Here is a 27,956-nt window from a genome sequence, read left to right as displayed (position 1 = left end):
TAATAGGCATCGCTAGCAATGATCCAGCCGCTCCCCTCAGCTGGGCTGCCACCAGACCCACCTACCAAGGTGCAGCTGGCATTCACACACATGGATCAGACACGGACTTTTCTTCATCTACAATTTAATACTTTACAACACCCCTGGGAAGCAACGCTGGAATGAGAGCGCTGCATGAAGGGGCAGGGGAGGTTCCTGGAGGACGTGGTTGACCCCCAACCAGCTGAGAACCACGGTCACACAGAGATTCAAGTGCTGCGGGAGTTCAGTGGCTGGAGGCAGGACAATCCGGGTGATGGGGTCAGCGGTGACTGAAGAACCCCTGAGGATGGTTGTACTTGAACGGCTTCATGCGGTTGGGCCCCCTGCAAGAGGGGATGAGAGAGCGGGGAGGTTAGGCTGCAGTATGTACTAGACCAGGGGTTCCAACGTTTTCTGAGGCCCCCCAACATGCTATAAAAACTCCACAGCCCACCTGTACCACAACCACTGGTTATCTGCATATAAAAGCCAGGGCTGGCGTTAGGGGTTAGCAAGCAGGTCAATTGCCTGGGGCCCCATGCCACACATTTTCCCCGTGAAGCTAAGTTACTCGGCTTTGGCTTCAGCCCCAGGTGGCAGGGCTCAGGGCTTCAGCCCCACACAGTGAGACTTCGGCTTTCTGCCCTGGGCCCAAGTCTAATGCTGGCCATGCTTAGAGGACCCTCTGAAACCTGCTTGCGGCCCCCCAGGGGGCCCTGGACTCATGGTTGAGAACCACTGCACTAGAAGGGGATTTTTATCCTATGTCTCAATCTTATTCAGCACAGTGGGGAGGGGAGCTGGGAAGAACAGAGTGAAACGAACAGAGTGAAACAAACAGAGCGGCAGGCGAGACAGGCTGGGGGGAATCAGTGGCATTTCAAGAGGGGGAGAATCGACAGGGGATGAGGGGGATCTCTCAAGTGTGGGTGCAGAGGAAACAAACCAGGAGCCTATGGGCTGAGCCTCATTCAGAGTCACTACTGCAGGGAGCTTCACAGTCTCATTCCAAGAGCCATTTGCCCCAGTGTAAAACTGCCAAGACAATTAGGCTCAAAGGCAGTAGCTGCTCAAGCTGGCCAGGGAGCTGCAGGGCAGGATCACGGCGCAGTGGGAGAGGGATTGGGAGGATGCTCAGACTGGAACAGCAGTACTATCTGGGGGAAGCCTGCCCAGTGACTGTTCTTTGGCTGAGTGTGGACTGGGGCGACTGGTGAGCGTTAGTCCAGTGCTCGGAGAAAGGGATAAAAAGGCAAGAGGCACCTGCCAGAGCAGGAGAACCTGCTTGCTGGAATGAGGTGTGTGTGGTGGGTTCAGCAGGAGACACAGGGGGATGCTCCTGAGAAACCATTTCTTGGGGGTGGGGAAGAAGCTTCTACCTAGTGGCAGGACAGACCATGGGACTTCACAGTTTTAAGGTCCGTCACTCATGGTTAAGGGCCAGACCAGCAGGTGTGGATGAGCCCAGGACAGACTTCTTGGCAAGGAGCAGCTGCCGTCTACGCTACACCATGGCAGAGAGCAAGGGGCAGCTACTAGAGAAACAAGAGCCTCAGCTCACAGGGCACCATCCTGAATGGCTCCACCCAGGATCTCCACTGCCCAGGTGCAGGATTCAATCAAGGGCCTGTGTGGGGCAGATCAGGCAAGGAGGGGGCAGGGAGGGGAGGCATCAGCCACAAAGACCAAGGCCTGGAAAACGGAGTAAATGGCATTGGCTGATCTCGGAGCAGCCCAGGCTGGCTCCTGGTGGAACTGTGTACATGCCGGGAGCAGCAGGAAGAAGCGGGGACAGGAGGAACCGCATCTCATGGGGGGGGGGGGTGTCTCTGCAGGCAGCGAACGAGGTGCGCCGAGTGATGCTCAGCTGGTATCAAGTGGAAGGTGGGAGGAAGCGGTTTGCAGAGCTGCACACTCCAGGGAACAGTGCAGACAGTGAAGCTCTAGAAACTGCCTCATTAGACGGCCTCTGATTCACTTCATATTAATCGTTTCCCTCCCTGGCGTGTCCCCGACATGGAGTCTTGCTGGCCAGAGAGTTATGTACGGTCCCTGTGTGGCTGCCTTGGCTCCAGGGCAGCCCTCTGCCCGTTCCCCAGAGCCTCCTGGCAGTGGGCTGGGCCCTCACCTGACAAGACGCAGGCACATCTTCTCCTGGGGGAACTCCTTGGGCCCTTCCACGCTGGTGTCATGGGACTCTGTTTCCAGGTAGACGTCCAGCACGACGCACAAGCGCTGCAGCTGATTGGTCAGCAGCTGGTAGCCAGGCCTTGGCCCACACAGCTCCTTGTAGCACACGTTGACCTCGCTCTCCATTGCCTGCAAGAGCCAGGGGATGGAATCAGTCTCCCAGGGAACTCTGGCTAGCTGATCACTAATTACTTTCCCTTCCTACGCTATGGACAGTGTCTCCTCCAGGGACCCCCGGTCTGCTGCAGGAACCTCGCTTTCTGGTGAAGGGACTGGCTCGACACCCCCAGAAACCCAAGATCTCTCCGTCTTCCCCCATTCCCCTCCAGCAGGCCTGGCACAGTTGCTACCAAGACGCTTCAGCCAGGCTACCTCCAGAAGGCGAGAGGGGAGTTCAGACTCCACAGCCCATTCACCCCCTGGCCTCTGCCGTGCTTGCTGATCTACTCTTTCCAACAGGCCAGCAACTGGCATCACCCAACAGTGGCTCTGGCGCTTCCAAACCACATTAGATCTGACCCCGTGAGAGAAGACTCTTCTCCCCTCCAGTTTACCCGAATGTTGTCATCGTTGCTATTGGTTTTCTCCCCTTTCCAGTTCAGACACAGGTTAAAGATGGGTGGCATGGAGGAGTAGCCTGGATTCAGCACGACAGCTGCCTGGAGTTTGGCTGAGACGTGCAAGGGAAGAGATCTAGGATTACACACTATCCCTGAACCTCCTCCCCGCACCAGCTCCCTAACCCTCTCACCCAGTTTGGCTTGTTTCTAGCGCACTGGATCTGCTTTTCGGAATCTAGGTTGATGGCCTGTGAGGACTCTGTCTCCCCCAACCAGCCACTCACAGTGATGGAGCCAGAGCATTCTGGAGAGCGACACTGGTGCCCGTCAGGGAGGCAATGATGGAAAGAAAGCCAGCATAGCTTCCAGGCATGGTTATGCCTCCCAGGATTCTAGGGAGAACCCAGGGTGCGGGCTAAGTGAGGGAGGAGGGAAGACAGCTTTGCCTGGCCCCCCAGATGGCAGACTGGAGCTGTGCACTGGCCCAAGTCAAAGTCTAGAAGAGCCCATGCCAGTCACTTATTGGGGGAGGAACAGTGGCAGATTGCCACGGGGCCACTGTCTAGTGAAAGGGCCCAGTTGTCCACAAAGGTTGAGACCCACTGATCTAACTGTCCCAACAGCTTCTGCTGCTAACACCTGCTAGTGACGTCTCAGCCTTTCAAGGACAATCACCACGTGCCAGCCTCTCCTCAGGGCTTGAGGGCTGGTGAACAGATGGCATGAGGACACCACTGGCTGCTTCTGAGTGTAATGTCAGAGGGAACAAAGGAAGCCACACGCAGCACTCCCTGGAGCCTGAGACCAAAGGAGGGGAAACACACCCACCTGTCCCTCTCTCTACCAGAGCCATATAATAGAGGTGAGTGTCTTCAGCCAAGCCAGCCTCCACCACGTCTTTGGTGTAGGACAGCTCCTGCAGGGGGAGACGCCGGGGAATGGGGATAAACAAAGCTGTGTGCTCAGATCTGCAGCGTGGGCACCGAAGACGGGAAAGTGCAGGGTTATTGATCTGCTTCTGCCAGGGGAGTGGGAAGCTGAAGCTGGTCCCTTGCTCTGGCGTTGCACCTAAGGCTATCTGCACCTACCAGGTAATCCTCGTAGGGGAGCGCAGCCCACTTCACCAAGCGTGACACGACCTTGGAAGGGAAGAGATGCTGGCACTCGCTGGAGACCGGCACGATGCCATGCTCTGAAAGCAACGACAAACCCAGTTGAGCTGAACTGAAAACCCACAGGCAGGATCAAGCCCCACTACCACTGTCTGGGACAACCAAGACAGAACAGGGGAGGGGGGAAGAAGCTCAGGTACAGTCAAATCTGGAGTCCATGGGCCTCTTTAGTTGCAGCTGATGTCTACAGACACTGAATAGAGGGGCATGCGAGAGCATCCGGCAGCTCACCAACCTGAGCCGTGATCCCTCCAGAGCCCACAGGCTGGGCAGGGTGGGGCAGGTCTGCACATGGATGGGAGAAACTTTGGCAAAGTGCAGGCTGTGAGGTGAGCAACTCATCTCTCTCCACATGCCGAACTGATTCCCAGTGTGGTGTTTGAGGGCAGAGTGAACGCAACCCAGTCCAGCTGCTAGGAGCGAGCGAGCTGAAGCAAAGCCTGCCTCACACTTTAACAGTAAAACCGCTAGCTACACGCTATCTGCAGAGCTTTCACAGCTGGTGACAGCACCAAAGGCAGAAAGAACAGCTGGACTTTCTGAAGCCAGGTGGAACTTGCAGCACTGGCCAGTTCGACCAACCTTCCACTGAGTATACGGGGAGTTCGATCTGGCCAGAGACACCCATGGGGACATTTGTACAGAGCCACTGTAAGCAGAGCTCCAACGAGGGGGGTCAGAGACCATCACTACAGGGACCAGAATCTCGCTTTTCTGCTCTGAAAGCAGGAGCTGCGTACCATGTCTGTCGGAAGGACGAGGGCCCTGGAATCCCTTCAAGGAAACACTATTGTCACCTCTTCTAAACAGGATTCAAATGGACAACCCTGCTCTGATGGCCAATGTCCTACGCTCAGGGGAGGAGGGAGACCACTGGGAGGGTGCACTGTCCTTACCAAGTGAAGCAAACTGCTTGTGGAGAGCCAGGCGGGACTGCAGCCTCGTCCTGAGCAACTTCATAGTCATCTCCATGTGGCTGGCACTCAGCGAGTTATCTGCGGTCACTGTGTGCTGCGGACAGGAAGGACTGTGACCTAGAGCCTGGATTTCTTTCCTTACCCACTAGCAGGGGCCGACAGCTGGTTGTACTGGAATCCCTTAAGCACAGTATTCCACAGTGCACAGCACACTGGGAAAATACATTTTCCTCTGGTTACTCTCTGGAACATGCTCATCTTCCTCCATCTAATTAGCCTGAAGGAGACTAATGCCCACTTGGGAAGAGGAGCTAGATTTGGCTCCCAGCAAACTAACAAGGCTGGGCCATTGCCAAGCCAGACTGTGGCAACACCAGCCTGTCCTCGCCCCAATTCAGCCCCTAATTCAGCTGCAGTTAGATTCCTGAGCTCAGGAGTGACTGCCTTTTGATACTGCAGGAGCCACCAAAGCTGGCTGCACCTGGCTTTGGAGCTTAAAAGAATGGCAACCGTGGGCTTGAGATCCCAAGTGTGAGAGTAGCCACCGGGTAGAGCAGAGGGGATGACAGCCTGGCAGGGCCTCAGGAAACACCTTCCCTCACTAGGGTTTTGCTTTCCGGAGGCTGTGCCTCAGACATACCTGAGGCTGATCTTTGGGGAAATGCAGGCCACCCAGCTTCTGCACCCACATGTAGGGGTGCCCCAGATCTGTCACATAATCACTCAGGGTCAGGATGCTTAGGAAACAAAAGGAAAATATCACAGTGCCACCTAAGACAGAGGGGGCGGTCTCCCCAGTGTGAGAGAGCCAGACCTGGAGTGCTGGAAGCAGCAGACAGACCCACCTCCCCGACACTTGCCAAGAGTATGACTCCAGCTCCTGATGCAGCCATGCACACACCAAACGGGCAGGCATGTGTGTCCCGAACTCCAGGTATCAGAGTTCTTTTCCCAGCTAAACAAGGCTTCCATTATAGACGAGCCACCATCTCACCCAGCTGTTCCAGAAGCAGCAGTCCAGCCCTGAGTGTAGGGTATTGCCATTTGGCCTGGCTGCCCCAGCTGTCCTGGGCTAGAAAGCTTCCCCACAGCACACACTGGCAGAAGCAGCCCTTTAGGTCCCACATCGCGATGGGAACAATGCAAGCACCCTAGTCTCCTGCTCTAGGCTGCCCTGCCTGACTGGCCTCCATGGACAATGCTGGACATGACTAAGGGCAGGGGCAGGTGTGCAGCTGACTCACCCGACTTTATCGAACTGGAACTGGTTGGCTGGATTTGGAGTTCTCCTCCCATGATCCCCAGGATACAGGCAGTTCAGCAGGGAGCCTGGAGACAGCAGATCTCTGGGGGAGAAGGAAGGCTAAAGTCAGCCACAGATTTTCCAGAATGACAGTGCTCTTTGGGATCATTAAGAGCAGAGTGCACTGGCAACGGACGAGACGCATTTCAGGGCCCCACAGCCACGGATTTCACCCCTGGCCGTAGAACTGGAATCAGAGTATCCTTTTCCTGGAAGCTGTTTCCCCTGTCCAGCTGTAGCGATAACTGAAAACACGACCCGCGTGTAATCTGATGCACTGATGTGCCGAGTTTGTGGGAACCTGGAGGAGCAACTGAGGGGTGAGCTTCGCCAAGCCATCTAAATGGGTTGACGCTGAAACCTAAAGATGGCCAATCTGTGGGCTGCTGAAAACAAACTGCAGAGCTGGTGTAAAAGAAATGGCTGCTAATCTCCCCGCAGACAAGAGGGGCAGCTGGCTGATCACACCATGCAACAGAAACCTTTGTTTGAAAGGTGTTCTGCACTTGCCACAGCATCAACACCACACCCCAAACCACGACAGAACACAGGGCCGGCTCGCTGCAAAGCACATGGGGCCCTGAGGAGGAGAGGCAAGTTGGTGAAGGGCAGCTGCAGGTGACAAAGGACCCAGCTGGGAGAGTCTGTAGGCAGCCTGCTGCCAACTACGACTCCAGCAGATGAAGGATTTGCTGCACAGGAACATCCCTCCTCCCTGCCCCTGACCAGCAAGGGGGCACTGCCATGGAGAAAGTGCTCCAAGCCGGGGGATCTGTCCACTGCCACGTGGAAGCTCATGCTATGAGATGCACAGACAAGCAGCCCCCACTTCCCATCTCATCCCTGGAGCTCCTTCAGAACTGGGCATTTTCTACTGAATTAACGTCCAGGGCAGGTTTCTGCAGCTGCAGTTTCAGCCCAGTTCTCACACTAATCAAACTTGGATGGGTTCTCCAGCAGAAGGCATTATCCACGGCTCTCGAGACAAGGTGACCTGGAGAACAAGGAGGTGGAGGGAGAGTGCCAGACACAGGCTTGGGGCAGGGAAGGAAACCATTCATCTGCAAGATGGTAATTAAATGTGACAAGCAGATGAGATGCCCCAGCTCCTCCTCTGCCTGTGCGCTAACCTATTAATCTGGGCCCGCTGGCCGTGGCAGCAGACACGCGGTACTCCAAGGGAAGCAGATTTATTTTCCCAATGATCAAAGCCACGTGACCGTCTCCTTTTACCCTGATCCTTCAGTCTCACTGCAAAGGATAAATCAGATTAGAGAAAGACTCTGTCTCTGTACCGACAACTCAGTCCCTTGCCTTCCGAACTGTAGCTGCGTGAGCAGCTGCATCACCCTGGCGGCTGGCCGACAAAGGGCTGCAGGACGGGTCCCCCTTGCTGAAGGGAAGGACGCTGCATGAGCAATGCGGCCCACTGCCTCGTTCGGGAGGGTTTTCAAGTCTCCAGCTCCCCTTGCTGGTGGGCGCTTCACGTTCTGCCTCACGCAGGGCAGGCTGAGATAAAGCCGCCAGGTCCCAGCTCCGCTGGGTTGCTCAAGCGGAGGCAGGAGAAATGCAGGCAGCATTTCAACAGAAAGTAGCTTGTAGCTTTTCAGCCAGGGAAGAGAGGAGCGAGGCACATCCTGACAACAGCTTTCACTTCGCAGCCCTGCGGCTGCTTCTTAGAGGCCAGGGCGAAGGAGTCCTGCTAAGCACTCTGCTGAGCTCAACCCCAGTCAAGCCTCTGTCACGTGGGGTGCTTGGTACGTCCCCCTAGGGTCACTTTGAACAGAGAATGCGGAGGACAGCAGCTCCTCTGCGGTGAGATCAAGGTCAGAAAAATTCCATTCCCAGTGCAAGGACGGGGAACAGACTTGGCCTTGACACCTCCGTGGGTTTGGCTTACCCAGCACTGATGGGCGTGGTCATCTCCGTAGCAGTGGTCACCTTGGTTTTCACCGTCATGACATTGAGGTTTATCAGGTAGAAGAAGATCAGGTGGAGCACGCTGTCATCTGCGTGGTGACATTGGTGACGGCATGGGAAAGAAAAGCCATTTGTGGGGATGAAGGAGCAGGGCAGACAAGAAAGGAAGAAAACAGTCAAGAGGAGCAGAAACCCCATGCTGCTTTCACTGGTTCATGTGGCTGCTGACTCTGACTGGCCAGATGTGGACACGGACACCAAATCGGGGGAGGAAACTATGTACAATTCTAAGCTAGAAATCAGGGGAAGGAAACTTGAGATAAGGGAGTCAGTGATCCAGGTGAACTGAAAGTGCAGGGGCAGCATACAATATCCCAGCCCGGGATCTGGCCAGGCCACTGGAGTGAACACCCCTTCTCTAACGAGATGTGCTGAGGATCTTGAATAAGCATAGGTGGGAGGCCTGTGGTTCTAGGTCTCCTCTGAAAGGTAGTTTGATCCCCTAGGGGCCAGAGCCCTGGGGCAATGCTGACGCCAAGCAAAGCGTGCCCCTTGCTGAGCTGCCAGCACCGCTTTTCCTTGGAGCCTTCCCATCCAGGTACTGACCCGCCTGATCCTGCTTCGCTTGTGGAAGCCTGAGACTGGACAGCTAGAGACCCTACATACTGCTACCCTGGGAATCCCACGCATGTGAGACGAGTGCAACACATGGCCAAGGAACCCCTCTCTCCCTGGCCCCTCACGCCAACAGGACAAGCCCTGCCACATCTGGAAATGGCACAGAGGTGCCCTCTGAAATGCGTGCAGCAGCACGGCCCCTGTCCTGTGCTAGGCCGCACCAACGCCGGGCGAGGTTCCCCTCAGAGGTGGTCTCACAGGCTGTCAAGACTAACAGTGCTGCAGAAGCAGAAGCTCCTGAATCCTGGTGTCGCAGGGTGCCAAGCTCCATGCAGAGGAGTCTCTGCTGGAGGAGGCAGAGCCAAGCACTTCCCTGCAAGCCCGGGAGAGCAGAGCTGCTGGTGCAGAGGCCAAAGGGCACGGCCAGAGGGCCCTCATTTTTGCACCAATGGCTCCATGGTCTCAGAACCAACAGATAAAACTCTGCTCCCTCTGTGCCTGAGAGCAGAGAGGCAAACAAAGAACAGCCTAGAGACTACTGAGGAACAAACACCCTGGCCCATCCAGAGGGCATGAGAATACCATACAGTAGAAAGCCAGACAAGTTTCTCTCCCCAGCACAGCTGCGCCAAGGCACTCTGGCAACTCCGCCATTACCACAGTTCGAGTTCACTTGCCCCTTTGTTAGAGAGGCCAGGGCAGTGGTCTCTCCCGTCTTTGTCCCCCCCGCCTACATGGAATGGTTTGGCTCACTCTGGGCCGACCTGCCGTGAAGATCATCGTTCATTCACGTAGGGGGGACTCTTGTGTGACTCACCCCCAGCTACCCAGAAAGGTGGATCTTTGAAACTCGACTCCTGGGGCCACATTCTGATCTCACAGGCACCGGTGTACATCCAATGGCTCACTGAAGTCAATGGATTTACACTGAGATCAGAACCTGACTCTTGGAGTCTAACGCCCTTGTACCTTTGCACTTGAGGTCAATGGTAACAGACAGTGGGTGTCTCTTCAGCATCTCCTTGCGCTTGTCGTCCAGCTGCACGCCCAGCGTGGGGCGGCGACGCTTCTGCGGCAGGGGAGAGCAGAATCACAGCACCTGAAAACATGTCACATTCTTCCCACCCCATGGCTATGTGTTCACAGCAAATGGGGCAAGCTTCTCTGTCTTTTGCAGGCAAAACAATGCTTAGCACTTACACAGCAACCTAACTATAACTACTCCATGCAGCATCCTGGGTGCCAGGTAGAGAATTTACAGAGAGGGAAACTGAGGCACAGAGCTGTGACTTGTCAAGTCCACAAAGGGTAATTGGGGTCAGATCTCAGGAGTTGCTGAGTGCTCTCTCCAATAGCATCTGCACGTCTGACGGCCCATACTCGGAGTGGACCTTCTCTCAAAGCACTAAGAACCTGAACCCTGCCAGAGCCAGCTGTGAGCAATGCTTGGCATACACATACCCCAGTCATGCAAACCTCTGAGGAGGAGATTTCCAAAGGCACTTAGGGCAATTCAGTGCTCAACTCTCACTGCCTTTGAAAATGTATCCCCTAAAGGGCTCTGCAAACATTAACCCTCACATCCCCTTCTTGGGAAGTGTGACAAAGGGAGAATTTTGGTAATATTTTTATTAATCCTCTGTATGCCTCTGTTTCCCCCAAGCTTTGCATTGCTATGCACGGAGTATAAAGGGTTAAAAAGCTGTTCATGAGGCAGAGGAGTGGACAGGAGGTGTTGGGCCATGTAACTGCCTGGGATGGTATAAATGGGTGTGTCAGGACTGGCTGAAACTGACCCATATCAATGGGGGATCTGGAAAGGCAAAGGGAACCCCAATAGCCAGGACATTCACACCTAGAAACCCACAGCCAAGAGGAAGCAGATCCCCCCCTGCAGGGAGAAGCAAAGCAAAGGCCTGGAGCTGGAGAACAAAGGGGAAAGGAGCTATGAGCTAAGAGCTCGCCTTTGGAGGCAGACAGACACCAGGGACTCAGGAGAAAGGGACAGATGGCAGTGTTGGCCAGGTTGAATTCTACCCCAACCTTTGCCTCTCCACACCAGGGTTCAGAAAAATCAGTGAGGCATTTTTTGAAAAAAGAAAAAAAAATTAAATTAGATTTTATTTAAAATCAGATTCTTTTTGATGTTGTTATTCCAGTCATAGTAAGTTTTTCTTGTAAACCAGTTTAAAATGAATGAAAACGAGGAGGGAGGGAGGGTGTGAAATCTACTAGTTTTGAAAGTCTGAAGGACAGCACAAGTAACTTAGGAAATGGTATCCTTTTTATGAGACTTAGGTGAGTAGGAACTTAAGCTCCAGTCACTTTCCCATCAGCATATTTGAAAATTTTCCCAGGTTGACCTGAAATAATCAATTTAATTCACTGACTACAATTAATCCCTATTTAGTTGTAAATGGGAAACACGTTTTGGTAAGAGAAGTTTATGTATCCAAAACATTTAAAAGTTGGTTTGTATAATAAAAATAAATCTTATTATGCTGATTTGTGTGTTTAATTCAATTCCAGTTACCACCCTAACGCAGAATGACACAAATCAGGAGCAAAAAGTGAATTACCTAGTAAATAAGCAATAGGTCATTCACCCTTTTCTAACTTACTGAACGTGTACAATTAATAAGAATTTGAAACTATTAAGCTATATAATTATTTAAATAAATTGATATAGTTATAGTTTATCCTCCAAGGTAACAAAAAGATGTATCAAATCTAGTGTACAGACTCTATTTACTTGTAAATCAACAAGTTTTCATGGTTAGATCAACCAATAAAGTTGCACTTCATAAAAATCACTGAAGTACAAATGGAAAAGGTGATTAAAATCAATGATATAAGTGAGGTTTTCCACTGGGTGATTTAAATCATGATTTACATTGCTGATTTAAATAAACCCTTCCTGCTAACCAAAGGACTTTCCGATTCTGGAGGCCAGGAGACTAAGAAATCGTTACCTTGGTTTGGAAAGGCTGTCTGGTGGTACTGCAGATACTTTAGGAGCACAATATAAGCCTCCTGCAGGAGTCTGGCTTGGCTCAATTTGCTGCAGGGAGTCAAGGAGAAACAGGAAATGCCCAGTTTTGGAGTCGTGGAGGCCACAGGCCTGCCCCTGTGGAATTGTGAGGGTCCTTGGGGCCCAGTGCACTAAAGGGATCACTCCCAAGGGACTGGTTATAGGCTGGGCATGGACTAGACCCTGTGGATCTGTGACAGGAGGCATCATTGGTCCTATTTACAGATGGGAACGTTGAGGCTCAAGGTCACACATCAGATCAGTGGCAGAGCAGGAAAGAGAAGCCCCAGCCCTGCCCCCCACTCTAAGCACTACCCAATGCTTCACTGGGAGAAACAGAAGTGGGTCCACCCATGCGAGGAGATCCCAGAATTTCAATATTGGGGCAGTGCTAGTCCCTTACCGTGGTCTGCTCCTCTTCAGCATCAGAATCACTCTCGTCATCTGCACATTCAAACAGAGGGATAAGCAAGAGCCAAGCGCAGGGATCCATTTGAGAGACTGTCCAAACAGTCATGCCCCAGGGACCCACTACCCCTGCACTGCAGTGTTATCCCTAGAAGACACAGGTGCCCACAAAGGGGCACTTAGCACAGCTGAGGCCCTCGATGTGTTACATGCCTTTTGGCCCCTTTACAGCCTCTACATGACCGAGATCCCCCATGTGCCACCGGGCACTGCTGGAGGGACTCTTCCTAACACTCGGCCACCCGTCTCCCCAGGAGGGTGAGTCGGGTGTGAGGGAGGAGCCAAGGCTATTTAAGCAGCCACTGCACAGAGATAAGCTATAGAGCTATTGCAGCCCTGCCCAAGGAACAACATTGCTCCTCAGATCCTTCCCCCGCCACCTCCCGTATCAGCTTTCAGCCCCCAGGCTGGGCCAAGGCAGGCGGGGATGCCAAGTTATAACTTACCTTGGGAGTCCTCTGGTGGCTTGTAGAGGGCCTTGGCTTCTTCCACACTCCCTTCGATTGCCACAGCCAGCTTCTTATCTGTGGAGGGCAAAGCGCCATTCAGCACTTCTTGAGGGCCATGCATTTAAAGGGAAGGTTGCTGCTGCCAGCCACCTAGAGAGGCATCAAGCTTGGAAGCAAGGATGCCAAAGAGTTTGTCAAGTTACTTTTGTAGCCTCTTCCCCACTAGCAACAGGCAGATTCAGGGCCTAGTGGGCAGCCAAGATGCAAGACATTTTGTTTGTAAGCATGCTCCAGAGCTGTGGTGAGATCACCTTCCCATCCAATGCTCTGTGCACCTCTCCACAGGTGGAACAGCAGTAATGACACACAGACACACTAGTGACATTGTGGTGCGAGGGGGATCACAAATTTCCCACTCCGATTATTGTTTCACATTACCCTCCATCAATATGCCCCGTTCCCCAAATGCAAGGTATCCCCTACGTCAGGGGCAAAATGCCAGATGGGTTGTGATCCTGTCTTAAATGGCTTTTGTGCAATGCAGTACCCATCAAGGTATTTTTACCAGGCTCATCGCTGTAGCAGGTAACTGCATGTGGGCTGAGGAGCCTGAAATGAGACATCACAAGAAGAAAGGAGAACCAGAGATGAAAGCTGGTCAGCAGCATTTGGCATGCACATCTCTACATGTCAGCAACTGGAATGAGTGAGTAAAAAGAATAATTCAAAAACGATCAGAGGACATCCTTTTCCACACATTTAATTAAGACTATGGAACTCAGTTACACTGGAAGTTGCTGAGGCCAAGAATTTGGCAAGAGTCTAAAAAAGGATTGGTCATGCATATGGATAACAAGAATATCCAGTTATATTAATAATAGTTTTGGGTGCTCCAGGACATAACTATTAGAGATCAGGTTGAGACCTAATATGGGGGTCCATTATCCCACATTTGCTACTGCAGGTTTCTTACACCTTCCCCTGAAGCATCTGGTGCTGGCCACTCTTGGATACAGGATGCTGGAGTAGACTGGCCCCTGGTCCAATCTAGGCTGGCAACCCCTAAGGAGTCTCAGCCTCAGGAGCTCACTGTGGGACCGGTTTAGGGTTTTCCAGGGTGCCCATCACCACAGTATCCAAGCACTGAACAGAGAATTAGAGAGGGCCACACACTGGGGCTCTACACTGTGCCCTGTCTGGTCCCTAGGAAGCTCTAAACCCAGGGGTGGGGATTTGGCTATTTTAAAAACAACCACCTTCTGCTACAAAGGGGGCTTCTGGCAGATTTCAGACGCAAGGAAAGAAAGGTACTCACCCTGCCTGAGCGGCTGGGAGAAGGGTTTCATGTTAGCTAATGGGGTGGGCCGGAAAAGGACAGGAAGGAAGGGAGGGAGGGAGAGAGGGGAAGAGTGAAGAAGAGAAGTGCTATCCCCTTGCTGTGTGTGTTGAGAAGCAGGTGACAGTTAAACAGGTCTCAGCGACAGGGAATTTGCCAGGCAAGGAAGGGGGCCCCTTGACTGGCAGATGAAGTTGCAGGAGTGCACTGAGCCACAGTAAGCACAGAGGGCATTAGTCTGGGCTCTCCTGGGAGCTGCCAACCCTTATGCTTTGACAGAGGACTTGAAGGGTTGGATCACCTCCTCACTGCACACGAGCCACATAGAGGACAGGAGCCATGTCAGTTTCAAGGCTCTGCCCTGGACCAGTCTCCCCGACAAGTTATGGGCTTTGTCCCGCTACAGGAAGCCATGCAGGAACTGACACCCCCTCAGCACCGACCCAGCAAGCAGTGAGGCCTGCTCCAGGCTGTTACACCGTTCAGGGGTGTGAAAATCCCACCCCTCCGAGTGCCGTAGCTATGCTGACCTAAGCCATGGTGTAGACACAGCTAGATTGACAGAAGAACGCTTCCACTGCTTGGGGCACTGGAGTGCTGACACTGATGGAAAAACCCCTCCCACCATGGGGCTATGCCTGCATAGCTAAGCCGCTGTTGTCCCAGCAGCGCGGACATGGCCTTCAACAGCCCGTTCTGAATGGTCCCGGATCACGACAGCCCAACAGGCAGGAGTGCCGAATGCCAGCGCCATACCATGGGGGCTGTGGACGGAGCATACTTGAGCTAGGCGGCTGGCTTTAAAGCCATCACTGCTGCAGTGCCCACAATCCCTTGAGTGGGGCACAGGTTTGAAAAGAGCTCTCAGAGCAACTCTTCCAGGAGAGGCGTGGGAGGGAGGGAGGGGCGAGGGGCTCAGCCGCAGCAGCCAAACGAACGAGGTTCTCATATGATGCTGCTTCATCAGGCCGGCTCCCAGGCTGTGGCTGCCCCCAAGCAGGCTCCGAGAGCAGCGGTGGAGGAGCTATGCAGAAGTGGCGGAGGCAGAGTGGATCGGATGCAGCAGAGTCATCCGCACATCTCACAACAGCAGGATTTTCTGCAGGCAGCTGTGAAATTTGGCCCATGGGGGGACGGACTCCCCGGTCCACTCACATCACAGCTTTCAGTGACACAGATGAAGGCTGTCTCAACCGCCTTACTCCCCTCCCCCGACATTGATACTCACCACAGGCCTGACCATAGGCGTTGGCTTGGACAAAGAGAACATAGAGAGGTGGTGGCAAGTGTCTAGCTGTCTCGTACTGCTTGTGTGCCTGGTCGAAAGGCATGAAGAGATACTCCTGGACAGGAAGGGAGGCCTGGTGGGACACAAATCACACACACACGATTGGTACTGGAATTGTTTGCACACCAGCCCAGTCACCGAGCGGTTTGTGCTCGATGCGGCTGTGCAGGAGACCTGGAACCTGCGCCAGGAACATACACAACCCTCTGGGCAGAGATGCCCCTTGGGATGTTCAGCAGCAGCCACCGGGAAGCTCAGCTCTCCTTAGGGGGAGGACTAATGGCTTTGCAGACGGGAGAGAACCTACTTCTTTCACCCGCTCTTCCCAGCCAAGTCTGACGCAAGGGGAGGAAGCTACAATTGCTCTCCATGGAAGGTCCCATCTAACGAGTCTTCTGCCAGCACCTCAGCAGGGGCTGCTGCACAATGAGATTGCACAGGAAATCCTCGCCCTGTGAGGATCTGGAAGCACAGGTAAAGGAGCAGTTCCAACACCTCCAAACAGCCTCGGTCCCCATGCTCCCAGTGCTCTGAACCTCCCTTACTGCGGATTTCGCCAGCCTGTCCCCACACCATCTACCTCCCAACAACTGAAGGTTAGAGGGCAGACAGGCAAGGGCCAGCACAAAGGGCTCTGATCCATCTAGCAGGAAACACACAGACTCTCACTGCAAGCAGCCAGTCTCACAGGCAAAGAGGAGGGCTTTGTTGAGCTCAGGAAGTACCTGCATGATGCTGTTGAGCCGGGGCTGGAGGCTGCTCAGATATTCCTTCTTCACTTCTATCTCCTTCAGGATCTTCTCCTTGTTGGCCAGACACTCCTTATACTTCTCCGCCAGCCTGCACAAGAGAAGCTCATTTACAGCACCGCATTCACAAAGGAGACAGATGTCAGATCAGAATCTCTGCTCCCTATTGGTGCATTTCTAAACCTCAGGATCCAGGGCTCCTGATTCCATGGGCAGGAGCTCTCGAACTGAGATAGGTCACTCTATGCTTTGAAGTCAGCTTCAGAGCCTATTTTGATCAATATCTGACCTTGCTGTCACCTCTGAAGTGATGTGATAAATGAAGAGTTCATTAAAATCCAAGGGAAAGGGAAAACAAACCGCAAGAAACCTAGCAGAGCTGGAAAACTGGGAAAATTGAAAAGAATTCTGAAGAGCGTTCAAGAGAGCGCGAAACTGTTAAGAGATAACTGTTGAGGTGGGATCTCCGCACGGATCTTCTCAGATGCCTGTGGAAGCATCCCAAAGCAGGTAGTAAACTCCATTCCAGACTAGCTGGTCCCTTCTGGCTTTGGAATCTATGAAAATAAAACTGAGGAGAAACTACTTGAGAAATCTGAAGAGTAAATGTGCCATTTAGTAAACACAGCAACATATTCCAAGCTCTCTTCTACTCTAAGAAATGAGGACATACGAACGGCCCCTCCTTACTCCCCTGATCTGCTCCCATATTCGCATCTCAACCGCTGACTTCAGCGACAAAGTACATTCTTCATGCTGCTTTATTGGGTCTGTTAGCCCTGTAGATCTAAAATAGCTACAGGAGAGTCTTTTCCATCTTGTGCTGTCAACAGAAGCATTTTGGTTTTTTAATTTTTATTAAGTGCCTATCAGTAATAGCTGTGCAAACCCCTGGAAGACAATGAGGTTTCACATAACACTGAAGGACTTATTTGACATAAAGAATCTTTACTACTGGCTCTGATAAATGAGAGAGACACCAGCTTAACTCTCAGAGCCCAAGAGGGGAAACCTCCCTCACTATTTTTAATTGTGAACTGAGGACAATTGCTGATCAGAAAATGGTTCTTTCTCCCTGTGATTTTTTTCATCAGAAAACAGAAAGCCTGAAAATCAAAATATTTTGATTTGGGAATGCCACCGCAGTGTCTCATGTTGTACTGTGGGTGCCTAATGCTTCCATTTTGCTCTATACAGGCTACTTAACTGGTCTACATCTCCCAGGATGTACCATGGTCTCCCCTCTTGAAGAGGGATGGCATGTATCATAGCAGTTTTGCATCATGGCAGATGAAGTCCAGCAGGGGAACCTGGCCCATAGAGAAGAATGGAAGCATGGGGCAGCCAAACCACAACTCCCATTACACGCTGCGGTGGCATTTCAAAATAAAAATATTTCAGCTTTTGAGCATTCAGTTTTTCGCCCCAAACAAATGGAGTGGGTGAAACAGACAGGGAAAGCAGAGCCGTTTGTGAAAAATTCTGATTGTGGAAAACCCAATTTTCCATCAGAAAAACAGTTTAGACAGGAAAGCTAAGGCTGTCTGGAATGGACCTGCTGAGACAAACACAGAACCCCACAATGCCAGTTTTACACAGGCCCTCACTTAGAAGCACAGCTTTAGCTAAGAGGCATAGTCATAACTATCAGATGATAGTATGGGAGGGTGTGTGACTGGCTGGAGAAGGCAGAAATGGAAAAACCACAAAGCTTCCAGTCAGAAGAGTTCTCATAAATAAAACCTACTTTTAAGCTAGTACACCCCACAAATTAGAGCTGCCAAATGAGGGGAAAGAGACCATGAACACTGTAGGCACTAGGGCTAGGATTTGCACAGATGACTAGTGATTTAACCACACACCTTCCACTCACTACTGTGGGGAAACCTCATCCTAGCTCTTCTTTGCTTTTTAAAGTCGGTTTCCAAGGTGCAGACATTTTTAGTGGGACATTAAAGCAATCCGTTGGCAGGACGCTCCTCCTGCGGTTACCGATGGATGATTTCAGATTGGTGATGGCTGAGCCCCTGTTAATGACGACTCTTTGAAATGGAGCAATGGACAAAGAATTGCATGCTCTCAGCTCCACCCTGTGGTGCGTATAATATGTGGGGGGAGGGATAGCTCAGTGGTTTGAGCATTGGCCTGCTAAACCCAGGGTTGTGAGTTCAATCCTTGAGGGGGCCATTTTAAATGCAGAATTACACCCTTCACAGCCCACTTCTGTCAAACAATGAGTGTTGTTCCTCTGGGAAGAGACCAGGGCATAGCTCTGCCTCCCTTTAATTAGCCACATAAGAGAAGACTCCCTGAACTGAAAAACAGGATCAAGACACTGTTCAGAATAAACAGTAAAAACAGATCTGAGAGACAGGCCCATCTGTGTGTTAAAAAGGGATCTGCCATTTGTCCTTTAGTAACTAGTTTAAACTGACTGTGTAGCCTTTCTTTGCTGTTACTGTATTGTTTGTTTCATTTAGTGACTGACAAGTGAAATACAAAAGGTTATTTTCAAAGTGCATATCCCTGGGCTGTGAAATATATACCAACAAACGCTTGGTGCCAGGTAGAGACAGGACTGATCTGAATGGTGGCCTGTTGGCTTACCTTTTGCGCTGCTCCAGCTCCCAGTCGAGGCGGGCCAGCGTCTGTTGGTGCGGCTCATTGAGGGTAATGTCAGGTTTGCTGATTTCTGGAGGAGCCTCTTTGTAAAATTCATCCACGCTCACTAGATCAATCTCCTCATGTTTTGACCTGCAGGGATGGAGAAGGGATGAGTCTGGGGGAGGCTGGGAATCCCAGTGCAGAGCTGCACCATTACCGGCAATCTCACAACCTCAGCATTCACTATTTGTTTCCCGATTACGAGACCCACCTTGAAACATGAATTTACTAACGTTCCAGAAAGCAAAATTGCAACAGGCCCCGCTAAGCGCACAGTTCATATCTGAACAGGGCCATTCCTTTCCTGGGTGTTGCCAATGTGTGTTCCCTGCCTGGCTGTCTGTCCTCAGATTTATTCAGAAGTCAGCCGAGGGACAGTCGCACTTCGTAAGAGCTCAGAGACTTGACTGTGGAAGGTGCAGCCTTTGGAATAACTACACTGATGCAGTTCAGCTAAGCATTTTAAAAACTGATCCAAAGAAAACATTGTTGGACCAGCACAATTCCTATCAAAAACCTTCACAGTATTTATCCTGACTGTCCTGACTCTTCCCTATGCACCCGTCTCCTTCCACTTGCCCCAGGAACCTCCAGGATATCCAGACCACATGCCAGATTCTCAGCCCTGGTATGGCAGCATTCAGGATTCTTATGATCTTTCAGTGATGGGAGCTAGGCTCTCCTTGTGACTCTAGGCATTACACCCTCCCTAAGACCCTTTGTATCTGACACGTGCAACTCAAGTTACAGCCTCCTTCTCTCTTGCTGTACTCACTTAAACTCCAGGCATTTGGTGATCTCCTTCTGCAGATGCATCACCTCATACAATAGGTTCTGGAGTTGCAGGTGATAGGCGTCTACTTTCTGCTTTGCCTGAAAGAAGAATGTGATCAGGTGAGCGTAAAAATAACAGTGCAGATAAAACCGGAATTAATAGAGCAACATGCCCAACAGATGGCAAGGACCAAGGGCTGCCATTTGGAGATGGCAGATTTTATGGAATGGCCATGGTGAAACCCAGGAGGTATCATGGGCACTGGTTGGCACTCCACCACCAGCCTGTACAAAATGGCCTTGAGTTCATTACTAGTGGGGAGATCAGGGCATGCAAGGTGAGAACCAAATCAAATTGGATGTTCTTCTAAAAGATCTGCTCTAGTTCAAAGAATAATTAATTCTCTGGCCTGTGTTAAATAGGTGGTCAGGGCAGATGATCACAGTGGTCCCTTCTGAATCTATAACCACGGCAAACAAAAGCTGTCAGATCAGAAGAGAAGCTGGCTTTGTAACTCTATGTGCCTGCTATAAGGACACTGCTAAGGCTTTTCATTCCTGTGGGCACTACTCACTTCAAAAAAGTTTTGCAAAACTGAAAACCAGCGAGTGGGTTAGAGCAAGCATGCAGGTATGTAGGGTTCCAGGAGCTAGTCAGTCTGGGAAGGTTCTGGGGCAGTGGTCCCCAAACTTTTTACCTCATGCCCTACTTTACCCCTGTCCGCATCTCCCCACACACACCGGGAGTGGGGCCGGAAGAGAAGCTGTGGCTCCAGGAGCGGGGAGGCCACAGACAGGGGTAAGGGGGCAGAGGCTGGACTGGAAGCCAAGGCCAGCAGTGGAGCTGGGTGGCACTTCCTCCAAGGCCCCAGCCGCACCCCCCAGTTTGTGGACCCCTGTTCTAAGGAGTTTAGTAGTATCAACTCAGCTTACTTGGAGGTGTATGAGTAATTAATACAGGTTTATCTTAAACATAGTGTTTGGGATTTACCAGTTACTTCTACATTGATATACTATCAAGATGACAATTACTGGTGCTATGGTAATGGGTGAATTAGAAATACCTAGAGAGAGGATTTTGATCCCTGCAGAAATCTGGAATCTGAATAATCTACTTGATTCTCCACATTAAAAATAAAGACTGCATGGCTGAATCAAGGGACAGGTCACGCCACGTTCCGGGGAAGAGGCTGCAGCGATTAGCAACAACACAGCTTCTCAGCTCACTACGTGCATATTTACTTGATAAGAACATAAGTCAAGTTTTTTCAGGAACACCCATCACTGTGTCTTTATCCCCCTCACCGTGAACGGTCTGATTGTATCGACATGGATACTTCCAAGCAGGATCTCCAGATAGAACAGGAGGGAGAAAATGCAGGGCAGCATGGACTGGTACTTGAGAGCCCTGGAGCCTATACCAGCTCGGCTGGGTAACCTGGGGCCAGTCAATTCTCCTCCCCGTACAATGGCGAAAATGATACTCACACCTCCTTTGTAAAGTGCTTTGAGATCTAGGGATGCAAAGTTCTACACAAGAGCAAGGCACTATTTTCTTCTCAGCCCTGCTGTACATCAGATCAACAGCAGCTTCTTGACTGTTAAATCACATCAGACATTAAGAGGGTGCTGCTGCTTCTTCATTCATTCTAGTTATTAGATTATCTGCTCCACTTCAGTGGAGTTTCCCTGTGAGCCTCCAACTCAGAGACCACTTGGACCTAATCCAGTGTGTACTAAGGTACCAGACAGTAACCCCCACTCCCCCTCTGCCATTCCAGAAGATCCCTAATCCCTCTGCCATTCCAGGTAGCATCCCTTTCAATCTCTGGCCTCCATTGTACCTCATGGGTCTGATCTCTCCCCTTCTTTAGTCGAATATGAGCCAAACGGTTGAGTTTCTTCAGGGTCATGAAGTGCATGCAGCTCTGGATCCGACGCTCTTCTATTGCAACAGCCTGACAAGTAGGAAGGAGAGCTGGGGTAAGGAAGTTTACTCACTAGTAACTGTTGCTTGCATAGATTGCCACTGCAGAGCCACTTTGTTACTGTGCATGGGAGAAGTAACTAGAACAAGCAGGGATCTGCAGAGACTGGAAATAAGGCGTACATTTTTGGCAGTGAGGGTACCAAACCATTGGAACAATTTACCAAGGGTCAGGTGGGTGGATCACTGATCATTGGTAAATCAAGATTGGATGTTTTTCAAGAAGCTCTGCTCTAGGAATTATTTTGAGGCAGGTCTTCAGCCTGTGTTATACAGGAAGTCAGATGGGATGATCACAATGGTCCCTTCTGGCTTTGGAATCTATGAGACAATTCTCAAACGTGAAACACTGGTTAATATCTCTAGGACTTCCTAAGGTGCCACACATTTCCAGGTTCAGTGGAAACAGACATGCACAGACTCTTTCCTTAGTCCAGGAAGAGATCAGAATCACAAGATTCCCCATGGGCTCAGTACAGGGCTCTTTTTCGCTCAGGAGGCCAGTTTCATGACATCCTTCACTGGGATTTAAACCTTTCAGAGACCAAGTGTGTTTACCCTTTGGTAAAATCATCAAACAAGCCTGACTATTACCAGGTGGATCTACCCTATCCTGGAGGCACACAGACTTCAGTCAAAGACTCGCACCCCTGTTTCCATGGTCTTCGGTGTAGCGAGAGCTGCTAGCCTGACAGCCCTGGCTGAAGTTCTCCTCTCAGCCACAGAACAGGCAGCTGCAGTGCAAGCTTTCCTTAACAGTATGTCTCAACTCTGAGCTGATGTGGCCATCCCGTGCAGGCCAGAGGTGCATTCTATCTCCATGCTCTTTGCTCTCTAAACAGCAGTCACTAGAGTCAGCTTGCTATGTGAACACCTCCCTAGCCGGAATTAGAACGAGACTCACCAACTTGCTTCACACAGGCCCCCAAACAGGCATCAGGCAGGGGTAATCAATAATTTGGGTTGGATTCTCTCGCTGGTAAAAGGCCTCCTATCCCCACACCACTCTCCTGAGCTAATCAGTCCTCATATTTTATTTGGTTTTGCTGAGACTGTAATAAACGCCTTCCCCCTTTGTGCATCTTGCTAGGATGCCATGTGGACTTCAAACCCACGGCTTTCTTGGAGCAGCAGAAAGGTATTTAAAAATGCTCAGGGGAAAGAACTCTAGGGGCTTTTTCCTACACTGTCTTTGCTGCCTTTGCTCTTCAGATCCTGGATTTCTGCCATGAGCCTCTGAAGTTCCTGGCAGGTTTGCTTGTAGAGTTCATAGTCTTTGTTGGGATCTCGGAGTTCCACCTCTGCCTCTTCACTGTAATACTTCACATCCTGCAAAGAGCCAGAAATACAGAGTAGCACACAACACTACAACTCATCCCCCCGCTCTCCTCTGAAAAGGGCCCCGTGGGGTCTCTCAAATCAACACTCCCTCCATTCCAAGTTTAAAGCAGCTTTACGCAACCTCAGAAGATCTAACTAATTGCTGGTGCGGCAAACTCCACTGGGGATCTCAAAGTCTAGTGAGCTCAGACTGTCTCTTACACTGTCACCAGACGCCAGTATCAGTTCCCACCCCATGTAATTTGACAATCAAGAGAAGAACAAGAGCAGTGAGTAAAGTTCTTTCAATTATCAGACAGGATGGAAGACAGTTCGTTAGCACTAGGCTCCAGTTTAGTTGCCACCCTCACTCAATCCCCCCTCAATCTTTTCAGGGCTTCTTAAAACACCCCAAGATCTTTTCGGGGGCCAGTGCAAACTTGTGACACAGCAAGAAAATTGCTCAGAAAGCACAAGGCGCAAACTCTAGCTCCCAGAGTCATAAACCATCTTTTCTCAGGATGCTGGTGATTGCTAAAATTCCCATTTACTTCGGTAAGAGTAGCGTAAGACCAACCCTGAGTGCTTTTGAAAAGCTCACCCTTATAACACAGTGTACATATAGGGGTGATATTTTTCTGATGTCAAGAGCTTTCAGAACAAACCACTGAGTTGAGCGACAGCCTCTTCTTCTGCATTCCAACCAGCCCTACAGGTGTCTGATCTGCATGCAGAATTGTCACAGGCTTACAATCACTCTACCCCACCTGGTCAGGGTCAGCCCTGCTCCGCTTGCTCTCCTGTGGGGCCCCATCGGTGCGGATGACCTTGGGTTTCCTCTTCTTGCTTGAATCAGATGACATTTCTTATTTCACAGGCTGTGGAACAGGAGAGGAATACAAAAATCACTCCTCTCCAAAGGGGAGTCCCTCAATTCCTTGGGAACAAACCGGAGCTACTGTCAGAGCACTAGTACTCCAGTGGGAGGGTAATCCAACCCCTCCCTTCCTATCCTAGTCACTATAACTCTTGTCCTAATCATCTCCCCTCTCAACTCCTCAAAGCAATGTCACCCCCCTCAGAGCATATCTGCTAAAATGAGACTCCTCATGTGATCTGCCCACATCACTGAATCCTTTCGCTGCCTCCCCATTTCTGTGTCAAACCCCTCCTGCTCACCTTTGAGGCCCTCCAGCACTCTGCCTCATCTGCTTATCCCACCTAGCCTCATCACATCACATCCCCACCCCCAAGGATGTGTCAGTGCCTCGTTTGTTTGTCTGCTTCACCCCACAGCCACCTCTATGTTGCTTCCCACGCTATGTATGTCTTATGCATGACGCATCACTTGATGACGACCTGTTCTGTTCATTCCCTCTGGGGCACCTGGCATTGGCCACTGTCAGAAAACAGGACACTGGGCTAGATGGACCTTTGGTCTGATCCAGTAGGGCCACTCTTATGAACGCCCTCCCAGCTTTGCCTTGCCAAGCCATTCCCTGTCCTCATTCAAATCCCTCTGCCTCACTGCCCACAAGAAACAGCCCCAGATGTAACCAAACCCAAGCCAGCTGCTTGATCTAATTGCTGCAAGAACCTCATTCCCTCTCTGGGGTCTGTTCCCCCAGTGCTTGGGCACATCACAGCTGAAATTCCATGGCTAGCTCCTTGGGGTAGGGTCCTTGTCTTTCTATCTGTCCCACGAAGAACTCCGCTCACTGGCGGGCGCTGCAGATACAGTCACCATCAGTACAGGAAATGGGAATGAGAACCACCCCCTCACTCCCGTTCCTCGTCTCTGTCCTTGGGGATTCACGCAGCCAGCGCCCCCCCAGACCCAGACAGCCTCCTTCCAACGGCGGCGAGACCTAGCGCACAGGATCCCGGCGTCAGCCCCTCGGGCAGCGGCCACGGCGTGACCGCCTGGCGCCCAGCCACACGCACAGGCAGGGAGCGCGTCTCGCCCCGGGGAGCGCCGTGCCCGGGAACAGCTCTCCCCAGAGCGGGCCCCAGCAACGCCCTCAGGGGCCCGGGCCCCAGCAACGCCCTCAGGGGCCCGGGCCCCAGCAGCGCCCTCAGGGGCCCGGGCCCCAGCAGCGCCCTCAGGGGCCCGGGCCCCAGCAGCGCCCTCAGGGGCCCGGGCCCCAGCAACGCCCTCAGGGGCCCGGGCCCCAGCAGCGCCCTCAGGGGCCCGGGCCCCAGCAGCGCCCTCAGGGGCCCGGGCCCCAGCAGCGCCCTCAGGGGCCCGGGCCCCAAGCGTCCAGCACCGCCGGCCACCTGGACCGAGCAGCCTCACCACACACAGCCCAGCCCCCGCCGGAGCGGCCTGGCCTCGCCCCCCCCCCCGGACCAAGCTGCCTCGCCCCGCCCCGCCCCCCCCCGGACCGCGGGGCCCCGCCGCGCTCCCCGCTGCCCCGGGCGCTCACCGGGCTCCCGCCCCGCCACCTCCAGTCTCCCAGCGGAAGTGCCGGGGCAGGAGGAGACGAGTCCGCGGTCAGCGAGGGCTAGAGCGTCCGCCGAGCTTCACCGCCCTCTGCTGGCCCTTGGAGGAGACAGATCCCTCCACCCGCAGGCCCCCCCCCGCCCCATAGACTTGGGGGCGGGGCCCCATTCACCAGGGGCCCTGTCCCTTCCATCCGTGAGCCGCTGCCCCTCGTCCGCAGCACGTGGGGGTGTCTCCCCTCGGCCGCTCCCCGCCCATGGGGCACCTGGGGGCCAGGCAGGTAAATGCCCCAAGGGGGCTCTGCCCCACACCGAGGGGGTTCAGGGAGGAGACGGGGGTTATCGGTGTGGGACATGGTACCGGGGCCCAGCTGGGCAGCACTTGGCAGGAGGAATCAGACTTGCTGAGGTCCCCGGGGCCGTGAGAGCGGGGGGTCTGGCTGGTTAGCCCCTGCCCCCCAGCACACAGGGCCCACTCCCCATCAGGCTGGAGCGGGGTCTGCACCCGCACTGACAGCTGATGGGCTGCGAATAGCAGGGGTTAGAGCAGCGGTTCTCAACCTATGGATCATGGTGGGCTGCAAACGCGGCCCACAACGCGTTCCGTGGGGCACAAGTTGAAAACCACAGCACCACCTCCTGCTAAACCCCCCCCAGACCCCAGGCTATGCCCAGCGCCCCGCACCCAGAGGCCAGAGGCGCTGGAACTAGCCTGAAGGGGTTTCCATCATATACAGGGTTTACAGTTTGCTTCAATGGCTCTCGGCCCCCCTACTATAAAAATTGTTTCAGCCCCCCTCCACATCCCATGCCAGAGACCCCTCCACAGAGCGGGGCCAGGAGCGGAGCCCTGCGCCAGGCTGGGCAGCCAGGGCCCGAGCCACGCCACACTGGGCCGGGTAGCCAGGACCCGAGCCCTAGCGTGGGGCTAGGAGCAGAGCCCTGGGGCCAGGGTTGGCAACCAGGACCCCAGGCACAGGGCCAGGAGCGGAGTCTCATGTAAAACCTGGGGGTGCTGCACAGGGCTGGCCTTACCCTGAGGCGAATTGAGGCAGTTGCCTCAGATGCCAGACTGGGGGGGCCACTAGGACCCAGAGTGTAGAAAATGGTGTCTGCTGCTGGTGCATCTGGATTCTCTCTGCGCGAGATGCACAGAGATGGGGGAATGCTGTGCTGGATCCAATGTAGGAGCAGGGCAGGGGTTGGGAGCAGAATCAGGGAGAGGGGCAGAGGCAGGATCCTGGGCCCCAGTAGCCAGGCTGCTGGAAAATGGCTCCTCTCAGGCAAGCTCAGGGATCTGGGGGGTGGGAAGGGGGCCCTCCGTGATGCCGGGCTCTGGCTCCATGGCCGGCATAGTAGCCACGGCATCGAAAGGTGGACAGTCTTCACTAGGGTCCCCGCCCAGGAAGGAGGTCGGTTGCCCCACGCTCACGCTCACGAGGGACATCCCATGGGGAGGAGGGCACAAGAGACAGAACAGGCAGGCAGGAGAAAAGGGGAGAGGGAATCACAGAAAGCAGCAGGAGCTGCAAGGGGAGAGAGGAGGAGGAAACTCTTATGTACCTTTCTAGCCCCCCCAGGGCCTGGACTGATTAACCCCAGCTTCTCAGGGAGCTTCCTGTTTCCTGCTGCTTCCCTGAACCCACTTGAGGAGAACAGGCAGCCAACTGAAGTAGTAGGAGCCAGTTAGGCCCTTAAGACGCTGATATCTTCCTTCACTCAGGCCCTGCTACCGGCCTGCTTATTTGTCCCCTTCAACTGAGTGCTGGGAGCCACTATCGCTGGCTCAGAACAGCAGTCATGAGTGAAAGAAGAAAACGCCCCTCTGGGGCAGCATTCAGTAAAAGCAAGCAAGCAAAGGAAGCTTTTCTATCTAAGCAGGAAGGAGCTCTCCTGAGATACATAGACTCAAATGTTCACGGTGAGCCTTCCGGCCCCAGTGAAGATGTGAGTGGTGAGGAGATGCCTTGGGGGGGGGAGGGATAGCTCGGTGGTTTGAGCATTGGCCTGCTAAACCCAGGGTTGTGAGTTCAATCCTTGAGGGGGCCATTTAGGGATTTGGGGCAAAAATTGGGGATTGGTCCTGCTTTGAGCAGGGGTTGGACTAGATGACCTCCTGAGGTCCCTTCCAACCTTGATATTCTATGATTCTATGATCTTCCAGTTAGTCAGAGTGCAGGTACTGCAGCATCTGTATCTCCATCTCAAATGGATGTGGCCATGCACATTCCCGAAGAAAAGGATAGATCAGAGAAGAGTGTGGTGGAGGCGCAAGAAACAGCTGCTGCTGAGTTTAGTTCCTTAAGTCTAGAGGATCCAGGACTGTGGATCCACTTGAGCAGTAGCCTGAGGGACTTGCTTGTACTGCATGGGCCACAGTAAGTGAAAAACTTCATGTTCCCCAAAGACAATGAAAATAGAAGTTTCCATCCAACACATTACTGGCGTGAAATCCCCAGTGGTGACAAAGTGGAGAGGCCATGGCTTATGTACTCAAAAACCCAGAATGTTGCATACTGTTTTTGTTGCAAATTCTTCCAGTCTAATGTTCCAGCCACATTGGGTTCTACAGGAACAAAGGACTGGAAGAATCTGGCTAGAAATCTGGCATGCCATGAGAAGGCAGCAAATCACCAGAGAGCATTCCATAGGTGGAAAGAGCTTGAGATGAGACTAAGGTTAAAAGCCACCATAGATGATCAGCATCAAAAAAGATTGCATCAGAGTATCTTTACTGGCAAAATGTT

At 52.6% G+C, this 27,956-nt stretch overlaps 1 protein-coding gene across 6 annotated transcripts; it reads right to left on the bottom strand.

The window, feature by feature from the left end:
* Nucleotides 1–107: 107 nt before the first annotated feature.
* THOC5 (THO complex subunit 5) lies at nucleotides 108–26,965 on the bottom strand. Of its 6 annotated transcripts, none has more exons than XM_073313388.1 (20): nucleotides 26,773–26,965; nucleotides 23,535–23,645; nucleotides 22,633–22,776; nucleotides 21,305–21,418; nucleotides 19,462–19,559; nucleotides 18,630–18,776; nucleotides 15,999–16,113; nucleotides 15,214–15,346; nucleotides 12,647–12,724; nucleotides 12,136–12,176; nucleotides 9,671–9,770; nucleotides 8,064–8,172; nucleotides 6,105–6,206; nucleotides 5,501–5,597; nucleotides 4,840–4,954; nucleotides 3,860–3,963; nucleotides 3,600–3,687; nucleotides 2,766–2,881; nucleotides 2,150–2,340; nucleotides 108–365 (listed from the first exon to the last, which is right to left on the bottom strand). In XM_073313388.1, exons 2-20 carry the CDS (start codon nucleotides 23,628–23,630, stop codon nucleotides 302–304), a joined length of 2,052 nt encoding a protein of 683 aa, XP_073169489.1. In that variant the 5' UTR covers nucleotides 23,631–23,645; nucleotides 26,773–26,965; the 3' UTR covers nucleotides 108–301. The 6 variants fall into 6 exon arrangements, with proteins under 6 accessions (XP_073169489.1, XP_073169488.1, XP_073169491.1 ...); XM_073313387.1 differs by lacking the exon at nucleotides 26,773–26,965 and adding an exon at nucleotides 25,194–25,290; XM_073313390.1 differs by lacking the exon at nucleotides 26,773–26,965 and adding an exon at nucleotides 25,064–25,088.
* Between the last annotated feature and the right edge of the window lie 991 nt (nucleotides 26,966–27,956).

Source organism: Lepidochelys kempii, chromosome 15, assembly GCF_965140265.1.
Source record: "Lepidochelys kempii isolate rLepKem1 chromosome 15, rLepKem1.hap2, whole genome shotgun sequence".
NCBI classification, from domain to species: Eukaryota; Metazoa; Chordata; order Testudines; family Cheloniidae; genus Lepidochelys; species Lepidochelys kempii.
This window is presented reverse-complemented; position numbering and strand designations above follow the sequence as displayed.